This window comes from Biomphalaria glabrata, chromosome 10, assembly GCF_947242115.1.
Source record: "Biomphalaria glabrata chromosome 10, xgBioGlab47.1, whole genome shotgun sequence".
Taxonomy (NCBI): domain Eukaryota; kingdom Metazoa; phylum Mollusca; class Gastropoda; family Planorbidae; genus Biomphalaria; species Biomphalaria glabrata.
This window is the reverse complement of record NC_074720.1, coordinates 42,951,145-42,962,776: the sequence shown is the minus strand read 5'-3', so window position 1 is coordinate 42,962,776 and position 11,632 is coordinate 42,951,145. Positions and strand designations below refer to the sequence as shown.

General features: G+C 36.7%; 1 protein-coding gene across 1 annotated transcript in view; it reads left to right on the top strand.

Moving 5' to 3' along the window:
* Positions 1-330: 330 nt before the first annotated feature.
* Positions 331-11,632, top strand: part of LOC106056806 (uncharacterized) — a 25,599-nt gene continuing 14,297 nt past the window's right edge. The window contains exons 1-3 of the mRNA XM_056045180.1: positions 331-911; positions 10,156-10,259; positions 10,743-10,896. Of these exons, the coding sequence (XP_055901155.1) occupies positions 854-911; positions 10,156-10,259; positions 10,743-10,896 (316 nt within the window). The 5' untranslated portion in view covers positions 331-853. The remainder of the gene's footprint in view (positions 912-10,155; positions 10,260-10,742; positions 10,897-11,632) is intronic.

Sequence of the window (11,632 nt, the reverse complement as noted above, 5' to 3'; positions counted from 1 at the left end):
TGACAGAAAGATACACAAAATCAACAAAAAACATTTTTTTTTTTTCAAAATAACAGTTGACAGAATAATATGAGCTCAAAATATTGTAGCTAGTTGTTTTTATGATGCAGCGAAAATCTATATGGACCGAATATTTTTTTTTAAAGTCGATTTTGTTGTTGTTGTGGTTGTTATCCAAAAAATGGAGTAAAAAATCCGTCGCGGGGACATAACCAAGGGTTAAAGGTTAATTTTCATCGCAGGGATTTGTCCCCCCTTCATTAGTGTTTGACATTGTTCCTTGAGCCGGTACAAAGTGACTCAGCGAAACGGTTAGTTTGATGTTTTTCAGACTATCGGGTGACATCGACAGTATTATTGACATCCATCTGCTTGAATACATACGGATTTTTATAGAACAAGTGTAGGCTGTTCTTTTGGTGGAAAGAGAGAAAAAAAGACTTTTACATGCACAAATAAAAAGGTAGCTTCGGAAAAAGCTGACTTTGTGACTGATGATTATGTGACAGTTGATTATGTGATCGCTGATTCTGTGGCCTTGCTTGTGGAGTACGCTTCGCTTTTGATCTTCAGTCGGTTGACGTTATCGAAGGAGAGGCCGTGTTTCGTGCTTCGGGTGGACTTTAACCATAGTGTAGAATTTTAGTGACTTAAGCAGTCATATGACTGAATATATAAAAGTCACACCCAACGTTTTTGACAAACAGTGGCATGCCATGACTTTGTGCTATACCTTTGATTTTTAATTCTGTGGAATTGTACGGACTACAAGTTGTGTGAGTTTTAACTATTTTATCCTCATCACTGAAGAGTTCTCACAACCTCTGTCTGAACGTCGTGGATAAATCACAAAATGTTTGAGTTATTGTTCCTGACGCTGTATTCTCTATTGTTGGTCCATTCAAGTAAAGGTAACTTAAAAAACAACAACAATTTCTTTCATTTTATTCAAGCTTTAAAATTCAAACATACATTCGCATACTTCAAAAAAATTTCTTTATAAGTGTAACTTTCCGTGTACTTCCGAATAAAGTTAAGACCATGTAGTTCCGTGACTGACCTAATGACCATGTAGTTCCGTGACTGACCTAATGACCATGTAGTTCCGTGACTGACCTAATGACCATGTAGTAGTACCGTGACTGACCTAATGACCATGTAGTAGTTCCGTTACTGACCTAATGACCATGTAATAGTTCCGTGACTGACCTAATGACCATGCAGTATTTCCGCGACTGACCTAATGACCATGTAGTACCATAACTGACCTAATGACCATGTAGTAGTTCCGTGACTGACCTAATGACCATGTAGTAGTTCCGTGACTAAAGGAGACCAATAGAAATAGCCTTTCAACGACTAAAAGGGACGCTAGATTTCTAAGCTAACAAAAAATATCTGCGTCTCAGTGGCGTAGCAAGGGATTTGGTGGCCCGGGGCCGGGTGGGGGAGCCTTGCCCTTTTTAGGGGCCCCTGCTTTTTGACATTCGAAATCATGACATGATATAATGTATTTACATAACAACATGAATAGCAAGATAACATGGCATTGGCTTTATATTTAATTTTTAAAAAATTCGTACAATCCTTTTGGGGAACCGGAGGGATTTTCAAATGTGCACCCCCTACCCCTACCCTAGCTGCGCCACTGATACACATATAAAACTTTATACACGTATTCAACTCTACACACATATACTACTCAATACAAATATACTACAACTCTAGGCCTATACTCATACACAACAACACATACACATTGTTATGACCATAGACATATATATATAGACAGGACGATAAAGAACAAATTATTATGGGAAATATTTGGGAAAAGATAAGTTTGTAGATCCACATCACAAACCTATATATATTTGCTTATGTCTATGATTATGAAACAAAGACAAAATATTGGGAATATGGCAGTTTTGCACTTTTCAAAACTAAAGATCAAAGGTATATATTGGCTGAAATGTTAGTCCTAGAATTTATAGCTCAATCGCCGCCATTTTTTTTTCACATAGATATAGTACATAAAACATATTGACTCCCCCCCAAATAGAAATAACTTCCTACTTCCAGTCTATATTTATTTATGTTTACGGTTATGACATGATTAGGAATTAGGTATTTGTTTCGGGAATAAGGGGAAAGTTTTACTTAGTGACAAGTGACGTGACAGATCTTTAAAAAGTAAGAACGCTCGACTAGACTCTATCAACATGAGGCTCTTCATTAGGACAATGAGAATAAGAAGAATTATATAGACGGCTAGTACTAGAGGACATCCGACGGTTCCCTTTTCGGGTATTAAAAGTGTTTATTATCGTTCAACACCGAGTCGACTCCATTCATCGATTGTTGGCCTTTTGTCGGTGTTCATGTTCCAGCATTGAGTTCGGTGTTACCTCATTGGGATTTGGTCCTAGTTGAAGTACTCATCACCGCGGAAGCGCACAACAATACACACAACTCTATACGCATATACTTGAACTCAGCATACATACATAAATCTATACACATATGCGAAAATCTATACACATATACAACTCTATACACATATACTACAACTCAGCACACATACCTAAATCTATACACATATGCGAAAATCTATACACATATACAACTCTATACACATATACTACAACTCAGCACACATACCTAAATCTATACACATATGCGAAAATCTATACACATATACAACTCTATACACATATACTACAACTCAGCACACATACATAAATCTATACACATATGCAACTCTATACACATATACTACAACTCAGCACACATACCTAAATCTATACACATATGCAAAAATCTATACACATATACAACTCTATACACATATACTACAACTCAGCACACATACCTAAATCTATACACATATGCGAAAATCTATACACATATACAACTCTATACGCATATACTACAACTCAGCACACATACCTAAATCTATACACATATGCGAAAATCTATACACTTATACGACTTTATACACATATACTTCAACTCAGCACACATACCTAAATCTATACACATATGCGAAAATCTATACACATATACAACTCTATACTCATATACTTGAACTCAGTACACATACCTAAATCTATACACATTTAAAAATATGTACACATATACAACTCTATACATATATACTACAACTCAGCACATATATACAGCTCAATTCGCATATACTTCTACTACTAAACTTATTTAATGTATAAAAGCGCTGTTAACAAACAAAATGTAGGCTCAAGGCGCTGTGATAACATTACAAACATAAACACGAGAGCTCAAATGATAAACTAATCTACAAAAAAAAAAGTTTTGAACAGATAGGTCTTAATGTTCTTCTTGAATGTAGTGAAGCATGTTGCCTGAGATCAATGGGGAGTGAGTTTTAAACCGTGCACTGAAAAAGCCCGCAGACCGTAGCTTTTGAGGGACAAACTGGACACCACTCTGAGGGACATATGGAGTGATAACTTCGCTAAGGTACAAAGGCATATATACAACTTTATACACATATACAACTTTATAAACAACTCTATGCACATGAACAGCTCTAGACACATAAACACCTCTAGACATATAAGCAGCTCTAGACACATAAACATCTCTAGACATATAAACAGCTCTAGACATATAAACAGCTCTAGACATATAAACAGCTCTAGACATATAAACAGCTCTAGACATACACCTTACAGCCGCGCTCCTTACATGTGAATCGAAATCCTATCTAGTTACATGGTTGTAAGTACGCTTGAACTTGACTTGGCTTGGCTACCTATGAAGGGAGCTCGGGGTTAGCGTAGTGCTAACATTAGCCATTCTTTTCTCTTTGTTTTTAATGCCAAGTAAAATATGAAGCTAATGAATTCTACGTAGCACGGTGCCCTAAACATTCATGAACGTCTATTTACTCTTATTTAGGGCCTACTCTTATTTACCATTATCTTAACTTAATACAAAAACAACAACATTTGAGGCGAGATCGGGAATTCCCGCTAAAAATTGCTTAAAGAGGTAAGTCCTATTTTATTGAAGATGATTCATTGTATATATATAAAAAAAAACTATGGCAGTCAAACCAGAGTTTAGTTTTTTAATTTTTACTGTGTGGATATCAGCTGGTGATTTTTTCCCCAAAGATAAACATAAACTGTCACATTTCTAAAAAAAATTATTAGAGCTGTTTTTCAAAAACCCGTTCACCCATTTTTCAACCATTTTTTGAACATATGAAAAGAATGCAAACCAAAAACAGAAATCACCGTACGGAGGGAGACAAACATAGACCAAAGTTATTAAAATATAAGAAATGAACAAATTTGACCAAAGAACTTATTTCAATATTGATTTGGCCAAACAGTTCTATGCCACACGCCACACACAAATGGGGGACGAATTTTAGTCTGTTGTGCTTAGCGCTCCTTTTTTTCTTCTTCCCAGTCACGTGATTTGTGGATCTAATAACGATGTTTGGGAACATTCTTAAATTTATAAATACTCAATTCATAAATTGAATATAATTATCGATCTTGTTTTTATATTAAAACTAGTATACCCTTCCCTTTTTTATAAATTCCCCCCCCCCTTTTTTTACAAAATAATCCCTAGAAATAATGCGACCGACTTCCCAAACAGTGTACAATCAATCGTTAGATTTACGTTCAAGGATTTCCCGCTTTGATCGTCACGTGAATGATCTACAAACAGGGTAGATGACTGTCCGAGTGTAGTACACACACACACTCACACACACAGCTCTCCTGTGTACACGAAGGTGTGGAGAGTAATGTGACCAGCATTCCTTACTCTCTCAGTGTTGACACTTTGACTACTCTCTACCCCAAATTTTTGACTTTGAACCAATCCGATCAAATGTCACATTTGTTTGAATCTTACAGCACCGTGGTGGAGGCGGGGGGAAAACAGGATTCTGACTCGTAACGTGTGAACTATCAACTATCTAAAAGTTCATCAACTTGGATCAATTGTTCATCAACTTGCATCAAATGTTCATCATCTTGCATCGAATGTTCAGCATCTTGCATCGAATGCTCATCAACGTGCATCTAATGCTCATCAACTTGCATCAAATGTTCAACTTGCATCAAATGTTCATCAACTTTAAAATGCCCCTTCATATTTACATCGCGACGCAAGAGTTAAATCATTACGTAGGTGGATATCTATTTATCAAAGTAGTGATGCCCAAACTACAACCTGCGGGCCACATCTGGCCCGTTACATGGGACTTTTTTCGATCTTTCTAAACTTCCATTCAATGTGTTGAGAGATGCTTCCTGTGTTCAGTAGCAATGGTCTCTGTATATTTGATTTTTGCACATAAAGGCACATTCCTCGTCCCATATGCTAGGACAAATTTGTACAAATACTCCTTCTTCCCTAGTGCTATTAGAGCATGGAATGGGTTGCCTGAGCTAGCCAGAAAAACCAGTGACTTGGCAGAATTTAAGTCATTGGTTAATATGCATGACTAAATGCATGATGCGTAGGACGTAATCATCTTCTTTTTTGAAGTAACGTCTGTATTATATAAGATAAGATTTGCTGCTGCAATGAGTCTGTCCCTGATACATGTAACGAAATTTTATATACTTGTCGACCCTCGGCGTAGCATACGCCGCTATTTACCGGAAGCATTCACGTAGGTAGCGTATTGTCGAGCAGAGTGTATGAATGTGCTTCCAGGAGTAAGAACAACGCCATGGTTATCACTATGTTCGCAAACAAAGCTTACAGCCATCTTTCGAAGTTCGAAAGCAACAGTTTCGTCGATGACATTTTCCCAGAAATATGCGACTGATAGAAAAAAAAACAGTTGCCTGATGCAGGAATTTGGACTACATTTAAAGACCTGTTTGACTCCACGAAATATATGTGAAGCGGTGGCCATGGTTAGGAAAGGAAGGGAAATACGAAGGGGCAAAATCAAAACAAAGCTACAGAAAAGACATGCAACTAGTTTAATAACACCAGATTTTGACGTGTGTAAAAATATACATACATAAATGTAGTCAAATATAGAATGTACAAAGAGAAAGATTACTTGTTCTCCTCCAGCCCCCTCTTTGTTTTTCTGAGCCGAGCTCTCTGTCGAGGCGAAAATTACGTGGGGTAATTCTAGTCCGACTTGCAGAAATAAAGGATGTATCTTTCCATGACTTTATAGTGAAAGTAAGGGGGGAGTGGTGGTTGAGTGGTAATGCGCTTGGACTCCAATCCGAGGAGTCTCGGGTTCGAATCTCCTTGAAGACTGGGATTTCCAATTTGTGGGTTTTTAAGGACCCCCCTTAGTCCAGCAAACTCTATTGGGTACCTAACATTAGTGGATGAAAGATGGTTGGTTGTTGTGCTGGCTACACTACACCCTCGTCAAACGTTGGCCATAACTGAACATCATCTTCCCTAGAGAACGTCTGAATTTGGGACTGGACTTTTTAGTGTGCGTAACTTTTTGTACTGCATAAATTGTTGGTTAATACGATACATGCGTTAATGCCATTAAATAGGTGGACAGCATCGAGGGGAGATAATGCAGGTACGTGGATTTATCAGAATATTCTGACATGCAAACTTGGTTTAACAGATCACTCATATGTTATGAAATTAAAAATCCCAGTCTGCTGCAGGATTCGAATCCGGGACCCTCCGGTTCGGAAGCCAAGCGCATTTTCCACTCAGCTGCCGCGCCTACTTAACTTATCATGCCATAGAGCTACAATTTTTTTTAACTACCAGTATGAGCTCTTATAGATATATGAAATGTTTTAACTCTTTCTCTCCATCAATATTTCTCTCGTTTCGATAGTATTAGCGTTTATGTTTGTTGTCAGAAAATGTTATATTTGGTATTGGGTTAAAGAAGAATGCATGCTCTTTGTACACAACACTAATTCAAGTTTATAAATCCGAAAATCCATTTAGTTTAATGGGTGTCAAATCAACGTTGGCATCGTCGATTTGGAGAGAAAGAGTTTTGTTTAAAAAAAAGGGGAAATTATAATAGTTATAGGCATAATTATAACTCTTGTCATTATGTCGAACTAATTGACTTTTCAGTTCCATCTTGATACTTTTGGTTACTGGTGCACCATAAGAGCCTGAAGCTGTTGGACCTAATAACAGCCGACCGTAGGGATGTCACCTTCATCTGGGTCCCCTCCCATGTTGGCATTGAGGGAAACGAAGCCGCAGACAGAGAAGCAAAGAGAGCCCTAAATCATGCGGTGTCAGGAACCCAAATTCCCTACTCGGACCTGAGACAAAGTATTGCCTCTGCCACCTATCGAGAGTGGCAGAACCGATGGGAGGCTGAGACTCACAGTAAACTCAGGCAGATTGTGGCGGATGTCAGGTGGCGGCCCACATCTAAGGGTCTGACAAGGCGTGGTAGCACAACCATGTCCAGACTTAGGATTGGCCACACCTACATCACGCACTCTTTTGTACTGAAGAGAGAGGAGCCCCCACTTTGCGAGTACTGTGACTCTCGCCTCACCGTGGAACATATCCTCGTTGATTGCCCCAGATACCAGGATGTCAGGGCGAAATATTTTAGAGCCACTAATCTAAAAACACTATTTAATAATGTCGACCCTGGGAAGGTACTGGGCTTTATTCGGGAAGTGGGGCTAACTACGAAGATCTGATTTCTGAATTTGTGAACATGCACTATTTACATTAGATTTTTACCAAATATTTAAATTTTTACTACCTTTACTATTTTAACTGTGAATAGACCTTGATCTTAATTATATGACTGTATAGAATCTGGCCCTTGTTGTTTAGAGAGAGAGTAGTCCTTAAGGGACTGCAGGCACGACATGGCCTAAATTGTGCCGATGTGCCTCAAATCCAAAAATCCAATCCTGGTGCACCAAGATTATCTTAATTTAATTTTTTTTATTCTTAGGCGCCTTAAAACAACAAAATAGTTAACGACTTTTGTAACATATTCACATTGCTTGAATCACCCACTCATGTTAACATAAGACCAAAGTCGTAAATGGGTTTTAAAAAGTCACAAGCCTGAAGCCATATTTACATTAGTTCAGCAGCAAAAGTCAGATTATTCGCAGACGATTGCAAAATATATCTATACTATAAAGTAGAATGTGAGGTGTATGTATGTGACTTATAGACATCAAAACCGCTTGACCAATCTTGATAAAACTTGGCAGGAATGTTTCTTGGGTACCAACTTAGACCTTAGTGTATGTATTGTAGCCCTAAAACAAACTTAAGACCCTAAAAAAAAATAAGTTGTTCAACTCTATTACAGCTATAGTATTTTATGGATCTAGGCCATGTCTAAAATGTTGACGTGAGAAAAGATCGAAAGGATTTAGACCTAGATCTAATTTTAAGAAATACACTTTGCGCAGATAGTTTTTTACTTTGACACATGAAAATACAAAAGAAGATCCATTAATTTCATTATATAATAAAATTAAACTTCAATTTTGTGTTTCAAAAGCATTTTTTGCATTTATTAGTTCGTTATATCTGTGACTACAGATTTCCTGGCGAACATTCTTTCATTAGACAATACCGTAATGAATCGCGTACTAAAATTTAATTTGTTTAATTGTTTACTTTATAATCCCATCCCTAGATCTAAAACTCTAATTCAACTCTAAGATGATAAAACTTCTCTACGCACAGATAGTTTTATACTTTAACACATGAACATACTAATTATAGTCCATTCATTTCATATTTTGATCAAATAAACATTCAGATTTGGTTTTCCAAAGCTACATTCATTTACGAAAGCTGCGAAGCCGAGTTGAGATAGGCCTAGATCTATATTCATTCATGAATCGCGTACTAACAATTATTTCGTTTAATCGTTTACTTTATACAATCCCATTCATTTAACAAAGCTATCGCTCTTTTCGTTTTTAATAGATAAGAATGTATCGGCTTCGGGTAAACCCATTTTCGCAAAACTAATTTTATTTTCGTAGCGAAAGAGAAAAAACTTGAAAGGATCATTAGCTAAAATTAACATACATCTAAATCCAATCCACTAGATTAGTAAACACAAACTTAGACCCGCAGGCCGCGGGTAATGTCAGGCTAGTAGAACAATAAAAACAACACAAGGTACAGATATTTTACAAAGAGAATTACATGAGTCCCCATATTGATGAAACTATAACAAAAATCAAGCAAAGCTTAATGATTTATTTTTTAAAATTTCTATAAATCAAATACAAAAATTAAAACTAAAATGTTATTTGACCTTGGTTAGGCCAATAATAGAATATGCATCCTCCGTTTGGGACCCCTCAACTCAAGAAAACATTAAGAAACTGGAACAGACACAAAATAGAGCAATGAGATTCATAACAAACGAATATTCGCATTTGACTAGAGTAACACCTTTAGTAAAATCACTAAATTTAGAAAGCCTTCAGGATAGAAGACTCAAAAGTAAAGTAGCAATTATATATAAAACACTGAACCATAATCTTCAAATTCAAAAACAAAATTTAATAAAATACTCAGAAAGACACAAAGATAAAGGCACATTACTTGTTCCATCTGCTAGGACAAATTTGTACAATTGTATAACATGGTATTCATTACTTACTTACTTACTTAATCCTGTGCACGCCCAGGGCAGCAAAGGGCCGCAACCACACCTCTCCACTAGTCGCCACCGAACTCGGCTCTGAGCAGCTTTCTTCATCTGCTCCCATTCCAGTACCCTCAGCTTCACTGATGACTGACCTCTTCCAGGTTAGCTTGGGTCTGCCCACTTTCCTCTTTCCTTGTGGGTTCCAGTCAAGTGCCTGCCTTGCAACATTGGTAGCTGGTTTTCGCAGGGTGTGTCCTATCCAGCTCCACTTTCGCTTTGTGATGTCTTGGGCTATGGGCTTTGGTCTAGTTCTTTCCCATTGTTCATTGTTAATTACTTTTTTTCATTTACTTTTGTTTTATTGTAACATTTTCTTTCGAGATATTTTATACACTGCCTAAAGTATTTCTAATTATTTTGTAGTTCTTTCCTACTTTGCCTGAAAACGCCAGACATATAGAATACTTATATGATATAATTCGCTTTTAAAATAGAGTCGTATACACACACTAACTATTATGTATCTCCTTGTTCAGGTTTATGTTACGAAGACCAAGTGACATGTGTGAGGACTATGCGCCAGGTGCTGGTTAATACCAGTTATTACTGGTTCGGAACATCTCACAACGAGACTTGCCAAGTAAGTAGGCTATGTTGTAAAATAAAAATGCTGAAGTTTTAATAATGCTTATCCTATTTTCTTTTGGGCAACACTGTGGACGCGTTCACAATCATATGCCATCGTTTTGTCGCGGTCATCTGCAGTTTATACAAAGTTTAGGCCTATAGTAATCCACTCCGTTTGGCTTGAAGAGGTGAATTTTTCTATCTCCCACTTCCCATTCTCGCATCTAGTGGACATTTTGCACAATTATTCTGACAACATATGGATCAATAAAATAAATTAGCAAATTATTTAGTTTATCAGTCGTAATTGATTAATTTCTGGTATTAAATAGAAAAGGAGGAGATAAACATTGTAATATTAAGAGATGACAGAGATTTTAACGGTTCTGTCCCTTCAATCAATATAATATATGTTTTAAGTATTAACTTCATTGTATGGTCGATGGCATCCATTATCAGAAATCAGCTCTCTCTTTTTCCATTTCTCAATATTCAGGGGTCAAGTTCCATGTCATGTGACAACCCAGAGCCAATCAGATTGTCCCTGGCCTCGCGACTGTTTGGCTTGAGTGACGTCCATAATAAAACAGAGTTAACCGCCTTGACTAGACAGGTCAAACTGGCCTTCGTCACCTTTAACTCGCCTGCTGGTACGTAGAATAATCTTATCTTATATAATACAGACGTTACTTCAAAAAAGAAGATGATTAGGCTACGTCCTACGCGTCATGCAATTAATCTAAAGTAACTACAGGAATATACCAGCACCATATCTACTTACAAATACACATTGACCTACTGGCCTAATTTCAAGTATACATTATTTGATGACACAGTGACGTAATAAAAGCACACATTTTAGCACACAGTGAATGACCTATTTACAAGTACACATTTTAATACATTAATTTACTTAGAAGTACACATTTAAATACATTGACCTACTTTAAAAGTACACATTTCAATACATTGACCTACTTAGAAGTACACATTTGTATATGTTGACCTACTTACGTAACATGTTGGAACACACAATGACCTACTTACAGGTACACATATGAACACTTTGACCTACTAACTATATTACTTAAATGAACATGTTGACCTACAATTACTTATAGTAAGAAGACACTGTGACTCTTACACGTACACACATGAATACATTGATCTATTTGCAAATAAACATTATTTGAACAAACATTTGACCTACTTACATTAGATCTAGGCCTATATGTGTAGCCACTGACCTACTTTCAAGGATACAATACAGGAACACATTGACTTACAAAAAAAAAAATACACCTTTACACATATTAACCATATGTATACTGATGATTAAAATAATTACTTTCTTTTTAATGTAGCTCAATAAATTCGTATAGTTAG